The sequence below is a fragment of the Saimiri boliviensis genome, chromosome 4 (genome assembly GCF_048565385.1).
Source record: "Saimiri boliviensis isolate mSaiBol1 chromosome 4, mSaiBol1.pri, whole genome shotgun sequence".
Lineage (NCBI taxonomy): Eukaryota > Metazoa > Chordata > Mammalia > Primates > Cebidae > Saimiri > Saimiri boliviensis.
The window spans coordinates 117201807-117224952 of record NC_133452.1 but is presented as its reverse complement, the minus strand read 5'-3'; the positions used below and the strand labels follow the sequence as shown (position 1 = coordinate 117224952).

The following is a 23146-nucleotide window of genomic DNA, read 5'->3' as shown; positions in this document are numbered from 1 at the left end:
GTGTAAGCTACTCCGCGCGCTGCCCTGGGGCCCAGCGTTACCTCCTCCACAGGAGGATGTTTCTCTCAAGTGCGGCTTCTGCGGGGCGGCGCGGGCGCGGGCGGGGATCCCGGGACTCCAGCCCCGCCGCGTCCCCGGGCGTCCGGCCCTGCTCCTTAATTACCCTGCAGCATGCGCAGCGCGGCCGGCCGGAGCGCCGCCGCCGTCCCCGACGTCCTCGTTTCCGCTGCCGCTGCCGCCGCCGCCGCCGCCGCGGGAACGTCCCAGAAGCGGTGCGAGGAGGGCGCGGCCCCCGCCTCCGACGCCTGAGCTGCCAGAGTCCCGCGGCCGCCGCCGAGAGCGCGCCCGCGCCGCCGCCGCAGCGCCCGGGAATCGGGAGGCGGCGCCGCGCGGCCCAGCTAGGGCGCTGCAGGGTCGTGAGGAAGTTTGTTGGCCCGGAACCAAGCACACCGTCGGGCACGCTAGCTCCCCGGGAGCCGGTGGGCGCGTAAGCGAACCCCGTTAGAGGTTACTGAGGGCGCGGGAAGCCCGGCCAGAGGGTGGGCAGAGGAGCGGGCGGACAGGCGGGTGACACAGGAGCCGCAGAAGAGCTTCATTTGACGAGAAGGTGAAAAGGGAGAAGGACCGGCGTGCCTTGTCAGCCTGAGGGGACGGTGGGCTGCAGAGCAAAAAGTGGAGGGCCCAGGACGCCTATAATGAGTAGTTTTAATGGAACAATCCGGAATAGAGGCGAGGGAGTGACCATGAACCACAGCTTGAGATTGGGAGACGGAAGGGTAAGGAAATAAATTGCGCCACCTCCCTCAACCCCTAATTCGGAGACGCCTTACTTAGTCCCATCTTCTGCTTGGATAAATCTGAGGATTAAGATGTAGGGATAATCGCCCTGCTCCAGGGGAATTTACATCTGCCTGTTAATGGAGGAGATAAAAACACTCCAATACCTATGTCCAACCCTTCCCTCCCCCCACCAACGAAAAAAGGAGAGAACACCGATGCCTCCCCCGCTGTCTGAATCAAACACTACTATAATTCTTTAGGAGATTAAAGGAAAAAAAGAAAAGAGCCTCTGCTCGTCTGTGTGGTCTTAGCATCTCCTTGGGTGGGAAACTTGTAGGACCCTCTCTAAGTAGAGAGATCTTTGATATGCGCCCACAAACCTGAGATAGTTAGGTGTTCCAGTGGTGAAAAACATGTATAAATGCCCCTTCCTGACAGGGTTTTGGGTAGGAGTATCTCTTCAGGATGAAAAGGGGTAGGGTGACCCCCAGAGATAGAAAATTTATGTTCTCCTTAGGGGATAGAAAATGCAGAGAGTAACTGGTAGGTGCTCCTGTCAGGTTTTGTCCTTCCTGAGCTAAGTGGTAAGGGACCTAAGTGGGGTTTCCTAGGAAAGGAGGGAGACAGTGTGGCAAAAGAGCAGAAAAGTGAACCTGAAATTGAAATGGACAGGTCCGAGAAAGAGCAAAATGGTGAAGAAACCCAAATGTGATTATTATCACAATTGGGACATGATCTCTATATCTGAATCATTCTCATCCTAGAAAACCATCCAAAACAGATGGGAGCTGATGGTATTTTCCAAAAATGGAAAATTTCCATTTACTTTCTGGTCCTCCAGTTTAATCTCTTCTGCTGCAATTTTAGTTCATTTTCTCCAGCAGGCAGAAATGCCAATGTGGGTACACAGAGTCAATGGTTCTAGAGGCAGAAGAAGATATGAACTTAGAAACCATGGGAGTGTGACTAATTGGCATCACAAATGAAAATTCAAGGGAAGAATGAAAAATAAACCGAAATGCAAGGAAGCAGGACTATAGAGATGGTAATATATAACCCTGAAAAGATGCTGAATAAAACAGAATGAATGGGACCAGAGTTGAGTCATCTGAGGCAGGCCACATTGAGGATGTACATCTTAAATAGGCAGAGAATAACTAGCTTAGCAGAAGAAATCGAGCGGGGAGGGCATTCCAGCCAGAAGAAATTGCATGTGTGAAGACTTAGAAGTGGGAGCAAACAGTCATGTGCCTGCTAAGACAGAGAATCCAAGCAGGGGTGAAATCTGAGATGAGTAGAGCAGACAGCACCTGCCAAGGAGAGATTGGAAAGGAGAGGCTAAGAAGCAATGGACTTTTTAGGGTGTTATTTTATAAGCCAGTAATAAAATAATCAGGTGAGCAAGTTGCATATTAAATTTGATAGAAAGATAGTGAATGCAGAGTAAACTATTAGGCCTCTCATCTACGCTACGTTATGAAACGCAAAGAATTTCTGACCTCCTCTCTTTAAGAGAAATCCAAGGTAATTGTGAAGTTGTAAGATTATTAGATCAGAAAGCTAGGAGAGCCCTTCAAATTGGAAAAAAAAAAAAAAAAAAAAAAAAAAAAGGAAAAATGGATGAATTTGAAAATATGGCCATATAGTATATATTAATTTAAGATGATATTGGATCATTATTATAGTTGTATCTGTGGAAAACAGAGAAAAAGAATTATAATCAGAAAAAAATGTAGGTCAGTTGTGATGGTTGAAATTGAGAATAGTCCTGGAAAAGTTGATGGAAACAAATCATAGTTCAGAGAAGTGAGTTGGTAAAACAGCCAAATTGTTGAGAATAGAGAGAATAGGTTAAGCATGCTCAAAGGGAATCTGAGATTTGAGACCCTCTGAATATAGACACTAGTTTGGAAGTAACAGAACAAACAACAAAACTGAGGAAATGTGATAGAGTTGGACAGTTTTCAAAGTAGTACAAACATTAGGATCTAGGGCAGGCGGGCCGCATGTAGCCCCCGAGACCATTTATCCGCCCCGCCGCCGCACTTCAGGAAGGGGCACCTCTTTCATTGGTGGTCAGTGAGAGGAGCACAGTATGTGGCGGCCCTCCAACGGTCTGAGGGACAGTGAACTGCCCCCTGTGTAAAAAGTTTGGGGACGCCTGATCTAGAGGGTATGTTTTCTGTTGAGGCAGAGAACAACTTCAGTAGTACTATTTTTTTGTCACACTAAGTAACTAAAATTATGTTCACTGAGCTTTTAGTAATTTTTACTCTACGTCTCTATCATTCTTTTCTTCATGCATATCATTCTACCTATATTAAGTCCCTACCTGTCTATATTACTTAATGGTTCCCAACATTTCATTTGTTTATTTTTAGTCCAAGTGTATTGTCTTAGACTGTATCATTCTACAGATTGACCACATGAATATGTACTAAATGTCAAGTTTAAAGAAGACACAGGTGAATAAAATGTAATCTGTTTTCTCCAAGATGTTCAAGCTAGGGAAGAGACAGAATGCAAAACAGTTACAGCGGAACTGTGTGCAGAAGCCTAAGTGGGTATTGAGCTCTGTTGGATCACAGGACAGTGAGTAGTGAACTCTGCCTGGGATGATTCTCACAGACTTTACATAGGACATGGCATTTGAGTACTGTATCACGTTGAAGGCAAAGTTAAGTGTTTTCCAGATTGGAGAGGATTGGAAGGACTTTCCAGCAGCCAAAAAAGCATGTGCAGCAACCTGTGAATTGTGAATGATTTGGTGGCAGAGAGCGTTTGGAAGGAGGTAGCAGGACAGGAGACTGGATAGATGAGTTGAGGCCCCAACGTAAAAGAGCCTGAGTGCCTCACTTTGGAGTGGGCAATGAAGAGCCACCAGAAAACTTTGAGCAGGGCATTTAAGTGGCTAGGTCTTTGTTTTAGAAATATAATTCTTGAGCAGTTGGGAGGTGGAAATAAAGGGAACAAGATGGAGGAAAGGAATCTAGTTAGCAGTCTATTCAGTTTTCCAGATTAGGAATGGTAAAAACATGAACTAAAGCAGTTTCAGTGAGGATAAGACAGTTGGTATGGATTCAAAAGACGTTTACAAGTAGATTTGATAGACATTGACAGAGGTTTGATATGGGGAGGGGGTGAATAAATTGAAAATGATTCTGAAATTTTTAACTTGAGTTCCTAAGTTAAAGATGATACCTGTAATTAAAATGTGAAAGTCATGAGGTTTCTGTAGAATATAATGAGGGCAAAAACTTTGCCTAAATTGCAAAAGGCGTTTGCAAACTTACTTCAATGTCATTACTCCAGCCACTGATAAAACTGTGAAATAATCCTAGACCTAGTCCTAAACTCAGGGATATTGGCCTGAATTTTTTACTCTACAGGCTAGGCTCTTCAGCTGGTTTTCTCTAATAGTTTACGAACTCCACTATAGCTTCACTAAAGATAGATTCTAAAGATTGGTGAAAGAACAGATGTGTAACACCTGTTGTTTTTGCTTATTTACACAATGTGTCACTTCATAACAGTATGAACAGATTTTCCTGGTGGAGTTATGTATATGTAGGCATACTGGATGGTGGTCAAGAAGTTTTAATTTAAAAATCAGCCTCCTACACAGTCACACATCATTTCCCTTTATAATAAATCCTCTGAAAACAGGAGTTCTTTCAGTCATTTAACAAATTAAGTCTACTTTTTTGAGAGTTGAGATGCTGTGTACATTAAATGTAACAACTCATGTAAAGCAAGTAAGTATTCTCTTTCTATTTTCTCCTCTTTGTCTCTTTTTTCACGTGTCCTTTCCATATTATTTTCTATTTTGGTGTTGGCTCTAACACTCTGACCTTTTACTTAACACCAAGTTTCAAAGATGTATAAAGAACACTTTGAATTGTTAGATGGTGTAATAGTAAAAATATTCATGTTTCATAGGCAGATTTGATTTGACTCACTCAAAAACTGGTGCTGAGAGGTTCCTATCTTATTTAGCAAATCCACCATTCTGTCATTTTATGTACATATTATTCTTAGTGTTTTTTTTTTTTTTAACTTCTTAATGTCTAGCTCTCAAATAAAACATGGTGTTTGTTTATTTTTGAGCTCTGTGACCAGAGTGGCACCATGGACATTCCCTATTTGGCTCACTGCTGTATCTCCAGTGATTGTGACATAGTGGAAACCTCATCCTATCAATAGATAACAATAGGATATCTAGATGCCAGGTATTAATAGGATATCAATAGGTATCAATAGAATATCTCTTGATAAGATGAGGTTTCCTAATGCCTATGATTAATAGTAATGAGTAATGATTAAGGTTTCCTAATGTTCCTCTCTGTTCACTTCGTGTTTACTATATACAAATAAAGTTTAATAAGAACTTTTAAAAAAAATCTATATTCTTATTCAAATATTCTTGGGTTGGATAGGTGCCTTAATGATTTCAAGAGCTAGATTAAGCAAATTGAAGGGACAGTGACTTTTTAAAATTCACATACCCAACTGGTACCCAAAATTATTTCATACAGCAAACGATGGTGAGGATAATGGGTTAGGGATAGAGGTTAGGGCTAGGCCTTCAACCGTTTATTATCTCTTTGCTGCCATGAGAAATATATTACAGGGAGGGCTGTCTGAATGATTTTAAGCCTTTATAGGCTCCATCGATGTTGCCTACTCAAGACTGCCAGTGCTGGGCACATTCACCGTTGTGACTTTGGCACGTTATAGCACTGGGGAACTCTCTGGGGTCTGACTAGAATTTTGATAGAAATAGCTGAAAATTTAAGAGAATTTATGAAAATTTAAGAAAATTTTAGGAATGTGATATGTATGTCCCACATCCTGAGAGAAAACATCATGTTATAACAGTAAAAGCTTTTTAGTCAGGCAGACTAGAACTTGAATCCCAGGCTTTGGGATTACTCTCTGAGCTTTAGTGTTTTTTATCTGCAGAATGGGCACCTAATGCCTGTCTTCAGTACCAGCATTAGGCTTGCTGTGGACCCTACATTTTAGAAGACTGCACTATAGTCTTGCTCTGGATGTGTGCTTGCTCTCAGGGTTAGGCGTTTACAGAGCTGAGGGGACCTGCCCACCTAAAACCTAAGCTTCTAGACCAGGCTCTGGATAGCCAAAATCTGAAATTTCCTGAAAAAAAAAAAGACCCTTAACCTCCTGCAGAGTCTGACAGACCCCATCCTTGTGTCCATCTTCCCAGGGAAAGACCACAGGTATAAACACTCCTAGGCCCAAGGAATGGTCAAGAGTTAGCTGTTTGCAGGCATTGTGGACAGAGCTTTGACTTATTGGCATATTTACATATGTGTGCTGCCAGTGGTCCCAGGAATGAAAAAAAAAAGAAGGGTGAGCCTTGGTTCAGGCAAGAGGCCGACTCACCCCATAGCACCTGCTCTGTTACATTCTAACTTGTCATGGACTTTCAAGACTTTATGAAGGTATTAACTGAAGTAAAATGAGAAAACATATTATTTTTATTAGTGTTATTAGCTTTGTTTTAACTTTCAAATATTTAAACATATGGTATGCAGACCTCTTGCCCTGTACCCTGTCAGTGTTTTGGGCAGCCATGCCTGCCTCTTGAGTTACTATGAGTATTATAATAAAATATCATATATAAAATAAATTCTACTTCAGAAAATGAGACCATATGTGACCAGCTGTCTCAGTTAATTTTCTGTTGTGATAACACAATACCTAAGACTGGGTAATTTATAAATAAAAGAAGTTTATTTTGGCTCACAGTTCTGGAGGCTGAAAAGTTCAAGATCAGGCAACTGCATCTGGTAGGGGCCTTCATGCTGTGTCATAACATGGCAGAAGGTAGGAGGGTCATGCTGAGAGCCAAACTGGCTTTTATAACAGACCTATCCTCAAATGGTAATTAACCTAATGTCTTAAAGATCCTATCTCTTAGTCCTGTGACATTGTGGATTAAGTTTCTAACACATGAAATTTGGGCAACACATTCAAATCATAGCACCAGTATTCTCTGTAGCCTTCTTAATATATATTGTGAGCCATCTTTGGACAAGCTTGAGAAAAAAATTTGAGGACCTCAGTATTCATATGCATTTGCTTGAGGTTCTTCGTTAGCTGCTCCACTGAGAAAGCATTAAGGATCTGTATTACAGCTTAACTTTTATCTGGGAGGAGCAACATATTAAAGTGTTATAACATTGGCTTGAATTCATTTGTAAAACTATCTTGATAATCACCTAGCTCAGACCTGCAGGGACAGGAAGGAAATGTGGGAAGTATTAATGAGGAAGGAGGTTGTAGACAAAGCCAATAATTGAGAAATCCAGAGAAGGTACTGGAGGTGTGTTCGGAGCATCAAGAAGCAGCCTGAGAATTGCAGGTGTCTGGGGATGGTGAGAGGTTTCTGGTCAGGAAAAGGAAAGATTCAGAAAGACTCAAAGGAACCTTTACCTTGTCCGTTTCATTGAGGTCAACTTGTCAGTGCCTCCAGCAAGGTTTAAGATCTGAACAAGTTGTTTTTAAAACCTATACAAGGATTTATTTTGAGACCTTGATGAAAAGTTTTTCAAATGTTTCCAGCTGAACGGGCTACATTTCCATTTTATCAGGATCTGAACAATTGAACCCTCAAATAGTAAACACATTTTAGAAATGTGCAAAGAGAAAAAATGTTTATAATGACCCTTGAAATAAGATCTTGTAATGCCTTAAGAATTATTTTTAAAGATTGAATTATCACTACAGATTCCAAAATATTTCAAGATTTGTAAATTGGCAATCTCTTACTTTAAAAAAAATTCAACAAATATGTATTAAGTCTCTGCTTTTCCAAGTACTGTGCAAGGAACCTAGGATACAGTGATGGCGATGCACAAGACAGATGTAGTCCCTGCCCTCATGGAACTTAAGAGTTGAGTGGGGAGCAATAAACATATGTATACAGAAAAAAATCTAAGAAAGAATGGTACCATATGAGGCTGGAGAAGTGGATAGGGGCCTGGTTATTTGGGACATATAGGCCCTAGAACAGCTTTTGGACTACATTCAAAGTACCATGAGAAACCATTAAAAGGTTTGAGGCAAGGAAGTGACATGATCCAACTTTCATTGTAAGAAAATTTCTCAACTGCTATGTAGAGAATAATTGTGGTCAGGATTCAGTAATGGATGGGGGAAACGAATAGAAAGCTGTTGAGAGCTCTAGACCAGGGTGATCTGAACTGGGATAGTGGCATAAGAGAAATAAGTGGATGTGAGATGTGTTTGGAGTAACACTGACATGACTTGTTGATGGTTTGGAAGTAGGAGATGGGGGTAAGGCAGGCAGAAGAATCAGTGGGATTCCTGGGTTTCTGGTTTGAGCATTTTGATGGGTAGTAACTACTGAGACTGGGAAGAGCATGAGAGGAACAAGTCATGGCTGGAAATCAGGAGTTTATTTGGGTGTATTAAGTTACAGATATCTGCGTGACATCTAAGACGGAACTTTGAATAGGCAGCTGGATACACAGCCTAAAGTTCAGTGAAGAGGAGTGGATGGGAGATGTAAATTTTAGATTAAACATCTTACAGATAATATTTAAAGCCAAGAGAATGGTGACATCACCTAGGGAGACATTATAAAGAGAGGAAAGGAGGGCTCACAGATCCCAATATTAAGAAATCAGATAGAAAAAATATCTGAGAAGATTTACAAGGAAATCCCAGAGAGTGTCAGATCAGGGAGGCCAATAAAAGAGGGTTTTAGGAAGGAGAGAATAGTCAGCTATTGGAAGTGCCACCAAGAATTGAAGAAGGGAAGAGAAAAGGATTCTTCTTTCAAGTTCCTGCTGAACTTGGTGAGAGACATTTCAGTAGAGTAGTAGAGTGGCAATTCTTAAATAACTAGAACATTTAGTCAACTAACCATAAACCTTATTCTGCAAATGCTTTGCATAAATGAAATAGAAGCTAAGTGGCTCAAGGAAATATTAGGAGATGTCAAGGTCAAAGCTTATAGCTTTGTAGTCCTCTGGTTCTTCGTTGTCGTAACAGAGACCAAAGCTTCAGTGAACATAAATTTCTAGGCTGCTTTGATACTTCTCCATTGTCCAAATATCAATATCAACCTCAAGCTGAAGACACAGGTATAACTTAATATTTATAATTATTGTTTATTAATATATACAGCAAACCATTATAATATCAGATACTTTTTGCATATTTACTAGGTTAAGGCCCCCATATAATACACTTTCCGTGCATTAAATAATTTATTGCTAGTATTGTTTCCAAGTTGAAGATGAATAAGTTAAGGCTTAGAGAAGTTACACAGCTTCTCCACAAGTAGCAGAGTCCAGACATGAAGCCATGATTTGAACTACTAATGTATCAACTGATAGAAATCACTTTTCGTTAAAAATATAACCATGGATTTCTCTAAAAATCAGATCAATATTTATGAGTTCTTTCCTTTGAAATAGAATTAATTTATTTAACAGTTACCAACTGACTTGAAATAATAGCTAGGATAACTTTGCAAAGTCATATGAGGATTGGGACTCTATCTAGATGAAAGAATTCAAAAGAAATAAGGATTAAAACCAGCTGTTGATATTTAGAACTACACATACAGTTTTAATATTGCAATTGCTGCTTCTAGCTATTTATCCAGAAAGATCTGAAATCTTGAATTAATTTTTAAATGCTGATCTTAGAGTATTTGGCACACACAGAATACCAAAGAAGATGGTGGCTTTCGTTTTTGTCTAAAGAGTGTTTATCGATAGAATTTAGACATTTGTATAATGAATTCTTTTATATTTGACTCTTGATTTAACTTTGAATGATGGCACGTAAGTGATATAGGATTTATTTGCATATTTAGACCTCTTAGAATAGCTATTTTAATAATACCGCAATTACCAAATACACTGAGGGAGCCATTATATTTTCACTTGCAATTTATTTCCACATTAGCTGCTTCACTAAAAAAAATTAATTTAAATGATGTTTAAGTTTTCCATTACAAGGGTTCTATTTACTAAATCTTTTATTTCAGTACCTAAGGAGTAGAAGTCTACATTCAGAAAGACAATTATCAGAGGTAATAATATTAAATAGGATGTCAATGGCAGGCTCAGGTGAGGTAGGCATTACATGTATTTATTTTTTCTTTATAAACAGAATACAAGATTACTTTTCACATGTGGAGTAATCACTTCAGTAACAGTGATTATTCAATCCAATAACAACATAGTTAAGTTTATAGAAAACATGACATCAGTTAACCCAAAATATGTAAAACTATATTCAGCAGAAATAACAGAATTGTGAATAATATTATAATCTAGTAATATGAATCATTGTATATTATACAATGCAAAAAGCATAGACAACTTAAAACAAACAACAGGATTAAAATATGGACAAAGGAATTGAATAGACATTTCTCCAAAGAAGATATACAAATGACCAATAAGCACCTGAAAAGATGTTCAACTTAGGGAGACGCAAATCAAAAGCACAGTGAGATGCCATCTGACACCCATTAGGATGGTAATTATACATATATTTTTTAGGCAAAATAGCAAGCCTTATCTAGGAAATGAAGAAATTGGAGCCCTTGTGCATTGTTAGTGAGAATGAAAATGGTGCAGCTGTTATAGAAAACAGTATTCTGGTTTCTCAGAAAATTAAAAATAGAATTATTGTATTGTTAGCAATTCTACTACTGATTCTGGGTATATACCCAAAAGAATTGAAAGCAGGGACTTAAACAGATATTTTTATATCCATGTTCATAGCAGTATTATTTACAATAGCCAAAAGATGGGAACAACTCAAATGTCCATTGATGGATGAATAGATAATCAAGATGTGGTGTGTGTGTGTGTGTGTGTGTGTGTGTGTGTGTGTATATATATATATATATATATATATATATATATATATAATGAAATATTATTCATCTTTAAAGGAGGAGGAAACTGTCACAAAGTACAACACAATGAACATTTAGGACATATGTTAAGTAAAATAAAGTCGCACAGATACAAATACTGAATGATTCCACTAGATTAGTGAAATTCATAGAGACAGGAAGTAGAATGAAGGCTGCTGGGAGTTGGGGGACAGGAAAATGAGAAATTATTTTTTAATTGGGCACAGAGTTTCAGTTTTGCAATATGAAAAAAGTTCTGCAGATTCTGGGGATGGTTGCACAGAAATATGAATGTATTTAATTCTACTGAACTGTGTATTTAAAAATGGTTAAGAATGTAAATTTTATATTTTGTGTATTTGGCCACAATTTTTAAAAATCAAAAATGTGTCAGTGTAAGCGTAGTTTGAAAAATATGTAAAAGCAGAGAAAATTTGATAAGCTGTATCAACATCAATAATTAACTAGAAACTAATCTGAAAATATTTTCAGAGCTCTTACCATACAGATTAAGGTATATATTGAGATATACAATTGCATATATAATCATATATCCTGTTATATGGTGATATATAGTGTAAAATTCATTGTTTTGCTTTGGGAAGATTTTCTGGAGATGTTGAAAGGAGCTGCATACAACGACTTAATACAATTTTTTTTTTTTTTCTGTTGCAGATCCGTGGCCACTTGTTCACATGGTTTCAAGGCACAATGAAACACACTGGCCCTTGGAAACTTTGGCTTTGGATGTCAATGTTCCTGCTTCCTGCTTCCACTTCCGTGACCGTTAGGGACAAGACAGGTATCCAGGCCAACTCTTTGCCTAATCACCAAATGTTATTTATAGCCTTTAACTCATTAAAACAAATCTTGTTAAGATTGAAAAGGCCATAGGTGAATGTACTATAACAGAATAAATTATAATTCATTGCTTTCTTCCATTGATCTTCCCATGAGGCATATCAGGAATTCCTAAAATTACCTCATTTTTTTAATATGCATAGTCTATTAGTCTAGTTTTTCCTTTTGTCTTTGATATTTACAAATATACATGTATGCATGTGTGCCTGTGTGTGTATATATGACATTGTATATCTCTCCCTTCTTCAAGAATTACTTATTCAAGTTATAAATATGGAAACTCATTCTAATCATGATTAACAAGCACATATCTAATCTTAATTAGGAAAAAGTGAAAAATAGGAGGTATAAAAGGAAATGTAGATTAATTTTATGTCCATTTTGTAGTATCTCAGATGAGGCAAACAAAAAGTTGACAGATCTTTAGAGCACTTTTTGAACTAAATAGGCAATATTTATTTTGTAATTATTATATTTATCAGTCTTTTCATAAATATTTCCAGAAGGCTTAGGGCAATTTGAAATATTTACCTTCACCTCTGCTTTTTAAAATTGATTATGTGGTTAATTTGGCAGACTTTTCTTGAACACTGAGTGTGTATAAGTTACTTAGCTAAATGTAATTCATATTACAAGGTTGATTAGACACATTGGGGAAGCTATTTGCTAGAGAAAGAGAAACTTCATTTTGCCCATGCAAAGATCACATATAATGTATTCTGATGCTAATCATATATGATTATGTATTCTGAGACTGTATTATTCTGCCTATTCTTTTGAATATTTTTTTCAATAATTTTTGCTAAATAAGTATAAACCCACTCTAGTAGAGACTTTTGAGTTTGAGACACACATAGAATACAATTACTCATCAAGATCTAACACATCTTAGTCTTTCTGAGTGTTATGTAAGTGTTTATGATTTTTTATTATTTGGCAGAAGGTGCATTTCCTAAAATAATTCACTTGAAAATTTGACTATTCTGTTATTGTACAAAAGACATCCTGTGGCCGTCACACAATTTGTGGGGGAAATGCTTTCTTTCTTCAGTGAGAAATTAATCAGCCGTGACTCATGGCAACTGCAACTATGTAAAAAAGGAAAAGAGATGTATAGGGCAGAGGAGTTTATTCTGATACTATTGTTACTCTTCTGAATTTCTTTTTATCTTTTTGTTAGGAGATAGAGTAGGTAATGTGCTTTGCAATTTAATCTGAGATGACACGACTTTTTAGTTAAAAGGATGAATGAATCTTTAATTGAATAGGGACAGTTTTAGGCACATTCTAATGGGGTAGTAAATGTTCTTGATGATAAGTCCTTCAGGATTTGAAGGACATAAATAAATAGTTCTCCAATTTTAGCATGAAAAAGAATCCTGACGTATTTGATTCCTGAGTCCTCCTCTCACATATTCCCATTTTGCAGGTCATACTGGGGTGGGATTCAGTAATTTACATCTTTATCAAGCTCCACAGATGAATCTAATGCAGGATATCTGTGGAAAACTCTTAGAGAAAGACTTACCTTTTGGATAATTACCAGATGTTTTGGTTTTCTTTTTTCTTTTCACCTGTTTACCTTCCATTTTGGGTCAAGTTTCCTTTTTTGTTGTTGTTATTTTATTTTATTGTTTGCCTTTAGTAACTGTTTTTTTAATTGTGATAAGAACACTTAACATGAGATCTGCCATTGTAACAAATTTTTAAGTGTATAACACAATACTGTTAATTATAAACACGATATTATACAGCAGATGTCTAGAACATGATCATCTTGCATAGCTAACACTTCCCCATCTTGGGATTCCCCTGAATGTTTGGTTTTGTAGCTCTAGTATCTCAAGTCTTTAATCAGATTATATGATATATATAGGGCTACCAAAATCCATATATTGTGGTCCAATTTACTTTGCTGAATTAATCTTTATGAAAGATTTTCTCAACAGTTTGAATTCAAAATTAATCTGAACTCTAACAAGATTCACTTAACATGAAGCATTAAGGGAAATTAATAAAAGAAAAAATAAGTTTATTTTTATTATGCCATTTGGTAGAGGGTGTTCGTGAAGCAACACGTACTGAACATTTGATGGAAATTGCTTAACTTCAAGTATCATTTGCATTAATTGAAAATGTCAGCACAGCACCGTCCAAGGGATTATTGAAGAATATGTATGACACGCTGGGCATGGCCTGGAAGGAGACCCTTCTCGTGTCTTGTGTATCTGATTCACAGTGCAAGGTTCCCGTTTTAGTTTCCTCATGTGCAGACCTGCGCGTGTGGTCACTAACCATTTACCAGAGGGAAGTGATTACATCTAAAAATAAAATATAACAAATCTGAGAGAGAGGCTAGGGTTTCAGCACTGGAGTCTGTGAAGTTGTCAACAGTTTACTATTAAACCTAAATATATGACAGATAGATTGGGTCTTTTAATTGCTTTACCTTAACACTATAGTATGTTTAATTACTTGGAATTGTCCCAGTTGGTATATAATTTAAGAGTAATATGGAGAGATTCAATAATAACTTGAATTTTAAAATCTTGAAGGTATTAGGAATTTAGTCATTTCATAATCTTTCATCAATTTTACTATCATACTGAGATCATGGGTTAAGATATATTTGTTTATTTTCCTACTGCAAATGAACTTCCATTTGAATGTGACAGTTTTAGCTCAGTTACTTGTCAGAAGAAGGTGGGGAAGAGAATTGTGTTAAAATATATACAATGCTAGAAAATCTCAAAACTTGTGTTAATTAGTTGCTTAAAATTCTTTCCTCTATTATAGAAGATTATGTATCAAATAATTAAAGTTTCATCTACTTTCTTTAATCTGTTCTAAGGTAAAGGTACTAAAGAAACAGAAACCCAGAGTTTAAAAGAAAAACAGGCCAAATAGGTAGAAATGACAGAATGCTTTTTAAATAACACATTTTCTTTTAATTATGATAAATCTTCACTTTAAGTGTCCAGATTGACTTGATTATAAATTTAGGCCTGTAGCTATTCATAGAAACCCTTCTAAGATAGTTTTCTATGAATTACAAGGAATTACAGGGAAAAAGCTATTATTCCAAAATGTAACTTTTACTAGTTGGAAAACATTTCACTCTTAAACTCAGAGTAAAATGTATGCCGTTATATAGAGATTTTATTTCTGTTTTTAAGAATTTCTTGTGTTCAATATTGGTACCATGTAAAAACCCTTCATTGACAAACATACTTTGTAACTCCTAAGTTTTGAAAGTGGAGGAAAGCTTCACCATGATTAGATAAAATAGCTTCTAACTAGGTAATAATATAGCTTCTAACTAGGTGTTTTCCTTTGGAAGAATTAGAAAAATGTTTTGGATCAAAGATAAGAAATGGAAATTCTATGACCTTTTTTGACCACTCTGTTAAAAGGGCTGTGGTCTTCCCATCCCTCACCAAAACAAACAAACAAAAAGCTGTGGCCAGTGATGCATCACACCTGTAATCCCAGCACTTTGGTAGGCCGAGGCAGGCAGCTTGCCCGAGGTCAGGAGTTCAAAACCAGTCTGGCCAACATGGTGAAACCCGTCTCTACTAAAAATGCAAAAAAGTTAGTCAGACATAGTGGTGTGTGCCTGTAATCCCAGCTACTCGGGAGACTGAGGCAAGGGAACTGCTTAAACCAGGGAAGTGGAGGTTGCAGTTAGCTGATATCTCGCCACTGCGCTCCAGGCTGGGCAACAGAGTGAGATTCCATAATGAAAAGAAAAAGGAAAAAAAAAAGCTGTGTTCCCATTTTTTCTTGTTTGTTCACACTTCCATATTGTTTTTCTTGTCCAGTGTTACTTTAACTATTTTTTGTTAACTAGTGTTTTTGTTCCCCAACCTGATATACTCGATATTCCTTTATCAAATATATTGGCAAAGTATGACATACACAAGGGGGCTGAGGGCAACTAGTAACAAGGAAATGAAGAGACTTTTTTTAAGAAGACATTTTTAAAAAATGCAAAATGCCTAAAGGCTCTTGTTTTGATTCATTTATGAAAGGAAAATAAGCCAGTTCTCTACCTATGGTATATTGTTGCTCCTTATCTTCCCCTACTCTAACCTTGAGGAAAGAACTGCCATGAGTTTTGTCACTATTTGTAAAGAAAATTATTTTTCGTAATGCATATTAGAGAAGACTGCTAAATAGAACTTCTATTAAACTAGGCAGATTTTAAATGTGACTTTACATGTAATAATAATTTCATATATGATAATTCTGAAGATATGAAGAGATAGGAAAACCAAAGCAGGAAAAGGGACAAGAGATGTGTTTCATTTTCTCAGGAGACACTTCTTGCCTGTTCTCTTTTTATCTCACTCACTATGTGATCTCATCCCTCCCATGGTTTTACATAGGATTTATGTGTCAGTCATTCCCAAATGTACATCATAGCCCTCACCTCTCTTTTGAATTTCATTTCTGTCTATTCGATAACTCAATCATTTGAATCTCTTAATGCCACGTCAAATTTAACATTTTTAATTTTTTCTCTTTCCCACTATAGATTAACTTACTCCTTGCCAAATTTTCTTTTATTTTTCTTTCTTTTTTTTTTTTTTATTGCATTTTAGGTTTCGGGGTACATGTGATGAACATGCAAGATTGTTGCATAGGTACACACATGGCAGTGTGGTTTGCTGCCTTCCGTCCCCTCACCTGTATCTGTCATTTCTCCCCATGCTATCTCTTCCCACTTCCCCACCCCGCGCCCCTCCCCCATTTCCCCCCAACAGACCCCAGTGTGTAGTGCTCCCCTCCCTGTGTCCTTGTGTTCTCATTGTTCAGCACCCGCCTATGAGTGAGAATATACGGTGTTTGATTTTCTGCTCTTGTGTCAGTTTGCTGAGAATGATGGTTTCCAGGTTCATCCATGTCCCTACAAAGGACGTGAACTCATCGTTTTTGATGGCTGCGTAATATTCCATGGTGTATATGTACCACATTTTCCCTATCCAGTCTATCATCGTTGGGCATTTGGGTTGGTTACAGGTCTTTGCTATTGTAAACAGTGCTGCAGTGAACATTCGTGTGCACGTGTCCTTGTAGTAGAATGATTTATAATCCTTTGGATATATACCCAGTAATGGGATTGCTGGGTCAAATGGGATTTCTATTTTTAGGTCCTTGAGGAATCGCCACACTGTCTTCCACAATGGTTGAACTAATTTACATTCCCACCAACAGTGTAGAAGTGTTCCTATTTCTCCACATCCTCTCCAGCATCTGTTGTTTCCCGATTTTTTAATGATCGCCGTTCTAACTGGTGTGAGATGGTATCTCAATGTGGTTTTGATTTGCATTTCTCTGATGACCAGTGATGATGAGCATTTTTTCATATGTTTGTTGGCCTCCTGTATGTCTTCTTTTGTAAAGTATCTGTTCATGTCCTTTGCCCATTTTTGAATGGGCTTGTTTGTTTTTTTCTTGTAGATCTGCTTTAGTTCTTTGTAAATTCTGGATATCAGCCCCTTGTCAGATGGGTAGGCTGCAAAAATTTTTTCCCATTCTGTTGGTTGCCGATTCACTCTACTGACTGTTTCTTTTGCCGTGCAGAAGCTGTGGAGTTTGATTAGGTCCCATTTGTCTATTTTGGCTTTTGTTGCCATTGCTTTTGGCGTTTTGGTCATGAAGTCCTTGCCTACACCTATGTCCTGAATGGTTTTGCCTAGATTTTCCTCTAAGGTTTTTATGTTGTTAGGTCTGATGTTTAAGTCTTTAATCCATCTGGAGTTAATTTTGGTGTAAGGTGTCAGGAAGGGGTCCTGTTTCTGCTTTCTGCACATGGCTAGCCAGTTTTCCCAACACCATTTATTAAACAGGGAGTCCTTTCCCCATTGCTTGTTTTTGTCAGGTTTGTCGAAGATCAGATGGTTGTGGGTATGTTGTATTTCCTGTGAGGCCTCTGTTCTGTTCCATTGGTCTATATCTCTGTTTTGGTACCAGTACCGTGCTGTTTTGATTACTGTAGCCTTGTAGTATAGTTTGAAGTCCGGTAGTGTGATGCCTCCTGCTTTGTTCTTTTCGCTTAGAGTTGACTTGGCTATGCAGGCTCTCTTTTGGTTCCATATGAAGTTTAAGGTGTTTTTTTCCAGTTCTGTGAAGAAGGTCATTGGTAGCTTGATGGGAATAGCGTTGAATCTGTAAATTACTTTGGGCAGTATGGCCATTTTCACAATGTTGATTCTTCCTAACCATGAACATGGAATGTTTCTCCATCTGTTTGTATCCTCTCTTATTTCATTGAGCAATGGCTTGTAGTTCTCCTTGAAGAGGTCCTTTACGTTCCTTGTTAGTTGTATTCCTAGGTACTTTATTCTCTTTGTAGCAATTGTGAATGGCAGTTCGTTCTTGATTTGGCTCTCTTGAAGTCTATTACTGGTGTACAGGAATGCTTGTGATTTTTGCATGTTGATTTTGTATCCTGAGACTTTGCTGAAGTTGTTTATCAGTTTCAGGAGATTTTGGGCTGAGATGATGGGGTCTTCCAGATATACAATCATGTCATCCGCAAATAGAGACAATTTGATTTCCTCCTTTCCAATTTGAATACCCTTTATTTCTTTTTCTTGCCTGATTGCTCTGGCTAGAACTTCCAGTACTATATTGAATAGGAGTGGTGAGAGAGGGCATCCTTGTCTAGTGCCAGATTTCAAAGGGAATGCTTCCAGTTTTTGCCCATTCAGTATGATATTGGCTGTTGGTTTGTCGTAAATAGCTTTTATTGTTTTGAGATACGTTCCATCTATACCTAGTTTATTGAGGGTTTTTAGCATAAAGGGTTGTTGAATTTTGTCAAAAGCCTTCTCTGCATCAATTGAGATAATCATGTGGTTTTTGTCTTTGGTTCTGTTTATGTGGTGAATTACGTTTATGGACTTGCGTATGTTGAACCAGCCTTGCATCCCCGGGATGAATCCTACTTGATCATGGTGGATGAGCTTTTTGATATGCTGTTGCAATCGGTTTGCCAGTATTTTATTCAAGATTTTTGCATCTATGTTCATCATGGATATTGGCCTGAAATTTTCTTTTCTTGTTGAGTCTCTGCCGGGTTTTGGTATCAGGATGATGTTTGTCTCGTAAAATGATTTGGGAAGGATTCCCTCTTTTTGGATTGTCTGGAATAGTTTCAGAAGGAATGGTATCAGCTCCTCTTTGTATGTCTGGTAGAATTCCGCTGTGAACCCATCTGGACCTGGGCTTTTTTTGGGTGGTAGGCTCTTTATTGCTGCCTCGACTTCAGACCATGTTATTGGTCTATTCAGGGTTTCGGCTTCTTCCAGGTTTAGGCTTGGGAGGGTGCAGGTGTCCAGGAATTTATCCATTTCTTCCAGGTTTACTAATTTATGTGCATAGAGTTGTTTGTAATAATCTCTGATGATGGTTTGGATTTCTGTGGAATCTGTGGTGATATCCCCTTTATCGTTTTTTATTGCATCAATTTGGTTATTCTCTCTTTTCTTTTTTATTAATCTGGCTAGTGGTCTGTCTATTTTGTTGATCTTTTCAAAAAACCAGCTCCTGGATTTATTTATTTTTTGAAGAGTTTTTTGTGTCTCTATTTCCTTCAGTTCTGCTCTGATCTTAGTTATTTCCTGTCTTCTGCTAGGTTTTGAGTTTTTTTGATCTTGCTCCTCTAGCTCTTTCAATTTTGATGATAGGGTGTCAATTTTAGATCTCTCCTTTCTTCTCATGTGGGCACTCATTGCTATATATTTTCCTCTAGAGACTGCTTTAAATGTGTCCCAGAGATTCTGGTATGTTGTGTCTTCGTTCTCATTGGTTTCGAAGAACATCTTTATTTCTGCCTTCATTTCATTGTTTATCCAGTCAACATTCAAGAGCAAGTTGTTCAGTTTCCATGAAGCTGTGTGATTCTGAGTTAGTTTCTGCATTCTGAGTTCTAACTCGATTGCACTGTGGTCTGAGAGACTGTTTGTTATGATTTCTGTTCTTTTGCATTTGCTCAGGAGTGATTTACTGCCAATTATGTGGTCAATTTTAGAGTAGGTGTGATGTGGTGCTGAGAAGAATGTATATTCTGTGGATTTGGGGTGGAGAGTTCTGTAAATGTCTATTAGGTTTGCTCGTTCCAGGTCTGTATTCAGGTCCTGGATATCCTTGTTGATTTTCTGTCTGGATGATCTGTCTAATATTGACAGTGGGGTGTTAAAGTCTCCCACTATTATTGTGTGGGAGTCTAAGTCTCTTTGTAGGTCATTAAGAACTTGCCTTATGTATCTGGGTGCTCCTGTATTGGGTGCGTATATATTTAGGATCGTTAGCTCTTCTTGTTGCAGTGATCCTTTTACCATTATGTAATGTCCTTCTTTGTCTCTTTTGATCTTTGTTGCTTTAAAGTCTATTTTATCAGAGATGAGAATTGCAACTCCTGCCTTTTTTTGCTCTCCATTTGCTTGGTAGATCTTCCTCCATCCCTTTATTTTGAGCCTTTGTGTATCCTTGCATGTAAGATGGGTTTCCTGGATACAGCACACTGATGGGTTTTGGCTTTTTATCCAGTTTGCCAGTCTGTGTCTCTTGATTGAGGCATTTAGTCCATTGACATTTAGGGATAGTATTGTTATGTGTGATTTTGATACTGTCATTTTGATGCTACCTGGCTGTTTTGTTGGTTAGTTGATGCAGATTCTTGATTGTGTTGATGCTCTTTTACCATTTGGTGTGTTTTTGGAGTGCCTGGTACTGGTTGTTCCTTTATAAGTGTGGAGCCTCTTTCAGGAGTTCTTGTAGAGCAGGTTTGGTGGTGATGAAATCTGTGAGCACTTGCTTGTTCACAAAGGATTTTATTTTTCCTTCGCTTATGAAGCTTAGTTTGGCTGGATAGGAGATTCTGGGTTGAAAGTTCTTTTCTTTAAGGATGTTGAATATTGGCCCCCAATCTCTTCTGGCTTGTAGGGTTTCTGCTGAGAGATCTGCTGTGAGTCTAATGGGCTTCCCTTTGTGGGTAACCCGACCTTTCTCTCTGGCTGCCCTTAGCATTTTCTCTTTCATTTCAACCTTGGTGAATCTGACGATTATGCGCCTTGGGGTTGCTCTTCTTGCGGAATATCTTTGTGGTGTTCTCTGTATTTCCTGGATTTGAATATTGGTCTGCCTTGCTAGGTTGGGGAAGTTTTCCCGGATAATATCCTGAAGAGTATTTTCCAGCTTGGATTCATTCTCTTCATCACATTCAGGTACACCTATCAGACGTAGATTAGGTCTTTTCACATAGTCCCACATTTCTTGAAGATTTTGTTCAGTCCTTTTTGCGCTTTTTTCTCTGTTCTTGCCTTCTCTTTTTATTTCATTGAGTTGATCTTCGACCTCTGATATCCTTTCTTCTGCTTGGTCAATTCGGCTGTTGAAGCTTGTGCATGCTTCACGAAGTTCTCGTGTTGCGTTTTTCAGCTCCATCAATTCACTTATACTCCTCTCTATGCTGTCCATTCTCGTCAGCAGTTCGTCCAATCTTTTTTCAAGGTTCCTATTTTCTTTGCGTGCGGTTAGAACATGTTCTTTTAGCTCGCTGTAGTTTCTTACTACCCACCTTCTGAAGTCTGATTCTGTCATTTCATCACTCTCCTTCTCCATCCAGTCTGGTTCCCTTGCTGGTGAGGAGTTGTGATCCCTTTTAGGAGGAGAGGTGTTCTGGTTTCGGGAGTTTTCATCCTTTTTACGCTGGCTTCTTCCCATTTTTGTGGGTTTATCCACCTGTTGTCTGTCTCTGTCCCAGGGAGTTGGAGCTTTATGAGTTTCCGTTGCACTACTGCCTTTTTTGATTTTTCTTTCAGGTCTGACCCGCCCAGCTAGCAGCAGGCCTAGCCACTGCCTGCCCGCAGGGGCTTTGCTGAGCTGCTGTGGGCTCCGCCCAGCTGCCCTGAGCTCTTCCCTGTAGTCCTTCTTATATGGGCGTAGTTAGAACTGTCTCGGCAACGGTGGCCCCGCCTCTGTTATGGCGGACTCTCTCTGTTGTGGGAGGTTGCCTCGGCAACGGCGGGTTGCCTCGGCAACGGGGGCCTGCCTCCGTAGCGGTGGAGAGTCTCAGTAATGGCGGAAGCCCCTCCCCCACCGAGCCGGGCCGTCCAGGTTCAGCTGTGTTTGGTTTGAAGGGCTCAACCCAGAGGGTTTCCAATTACTGTTTTTGTTTTCGTTGTTGTTGGGGGTGGAAGGCTGGGACCAACCGAGCCTGATCACCTGGCTCCCTGACTCCGAGTCTTTTCTTTTAAGTTGAACGACCCTGAGTTCTGGTCGCTTGTTGAAAAGGCGCCGGGATCTCCTGTACTGCGACTCACGGAGTCGGCTCGAACTGCGGCGCCGGCTCCTGGCGGATTTTTTGCCTAGGAATCTCCTGGCCTGACTCGCTATTTCAGATGAATGGGCAACTCTGCCGTCTCAGGGCTCTGCTCGTCAGCTAAGAGGGCTCCCAGACCAGTGGTTTTTGTACAGAGAACCGCAGCAACAGGGAGTGGTCACAGCAGCCGCGCGGGCGGAATCAGCCCCACAGGGGCCAAAACAGCCACACCGGCTGGGACTGCGACACTGGCGACCCCTCTGCCTGGGTATCTCCTGGTCTGTGGGCAATAAGAGTTCGTCTGTAAATGCGGCCTTCACTCACCCTCTGCACTTTCACTGGGAGCTGAAGTCCTGAGCTGTTCTTAGGCGGCCATCTTCCCAGCATTCCCCAAATTTTCTTTTATTTTTCTAGTTGGATTTATTTCAGTCAACTAACCTTTATCCAGATAAGCAAGTCAACTCTCCCTCCTCCATACATTCAATCCCTTATTACTTCCTGTTGGTTCTTGTATCTCTCAATTCCTTCCAATGAAATTGAAGATGTTTTCCATTTTCAGTGTGTTCTCTGTAGTCCAAGCTACCATCATATCTGGGCTCACAGAGTGTGGCTGTATGACTAAGTTTACCAGGTAAAATACAGGATGCCCAGTTAAATTTGAAGCTTAAAAAAATAAATATTTTTTTAGCATAAGTATGTCCCAAATATTCCATGGGACATACTTATACTAAAAACGTTTTTATTTATCTGACATTTACATTTAACTGGGAATCCTGTATTTTATTTGGTAATTTTTTTTTTTTTTTTTTTTTTTTGAGATGGAGTCTGGCTTCCATTGCTCAGGCTAGAGTGCAGTGGTGTGACCTAGGCACTGCAACCTCCATCTGCTGGGTTTAAATGATTCTCCTTCCTCAGCCTCCCAAGTAGCTGGTATTACAGGCATATGCCACCATGCCCAGCTAATTTTTGTATTTTTAGTATAGATGGGGTTTCACCATGTTGGCCAGACTGGTCTTGAACTCCTGACCTCAGGTGACCCACCCACCTCAGCCTCCCAAAGTGCTAGGATTACAGGCATGAGCCACCATGCCCAGCCAGTAATTCTATATGATGTGAGGGAGAAGAGGTTAATTTATTACACATAGTGGTCAGGGAAGGCTGCTCTCATGTGGGGACATTTAAGCAGAGGCATGAAGGCAGTGTGAGGGCAAGGCATGTGAACACCTGGAAAGCAGTCACTTGGT

The 23146-nt window shown here is 39.0% G+C and overlaps 1 protein-coding gene across 7 annotated transcripts in view; it reads left to right on the top strand.

Annotated features, from left to right (window-relative positions):
* COL19A1 (collagen type XIX alpha 1 chain) overlaps positions 1 to 23146 on the top strand; it is a 364360-nt gene that overhangs the window by 1025 nt on the left and 340189 nt on the right. For 4 of the 7 annotated variants that reach the window (XM_074398116.1, XM_074398115.1, XM_074398114.1 and 1 more), the window contains exon 2: positions 11387 to 11513. In XM_074398116.1, the coding sequence (XP_074254217.1) occupies positions 11387 to 11513 (127 nt within the window). Of the gene's footprint in view, positions 1 to 283; positions 777 to 11386; positions 11514 to 23146 lie in introns of those variants that run through there. The other 3 variants (XM_074398117.1, XM_074398113.1, XM_074398118.1) reach the window with 3 other exon arrangements.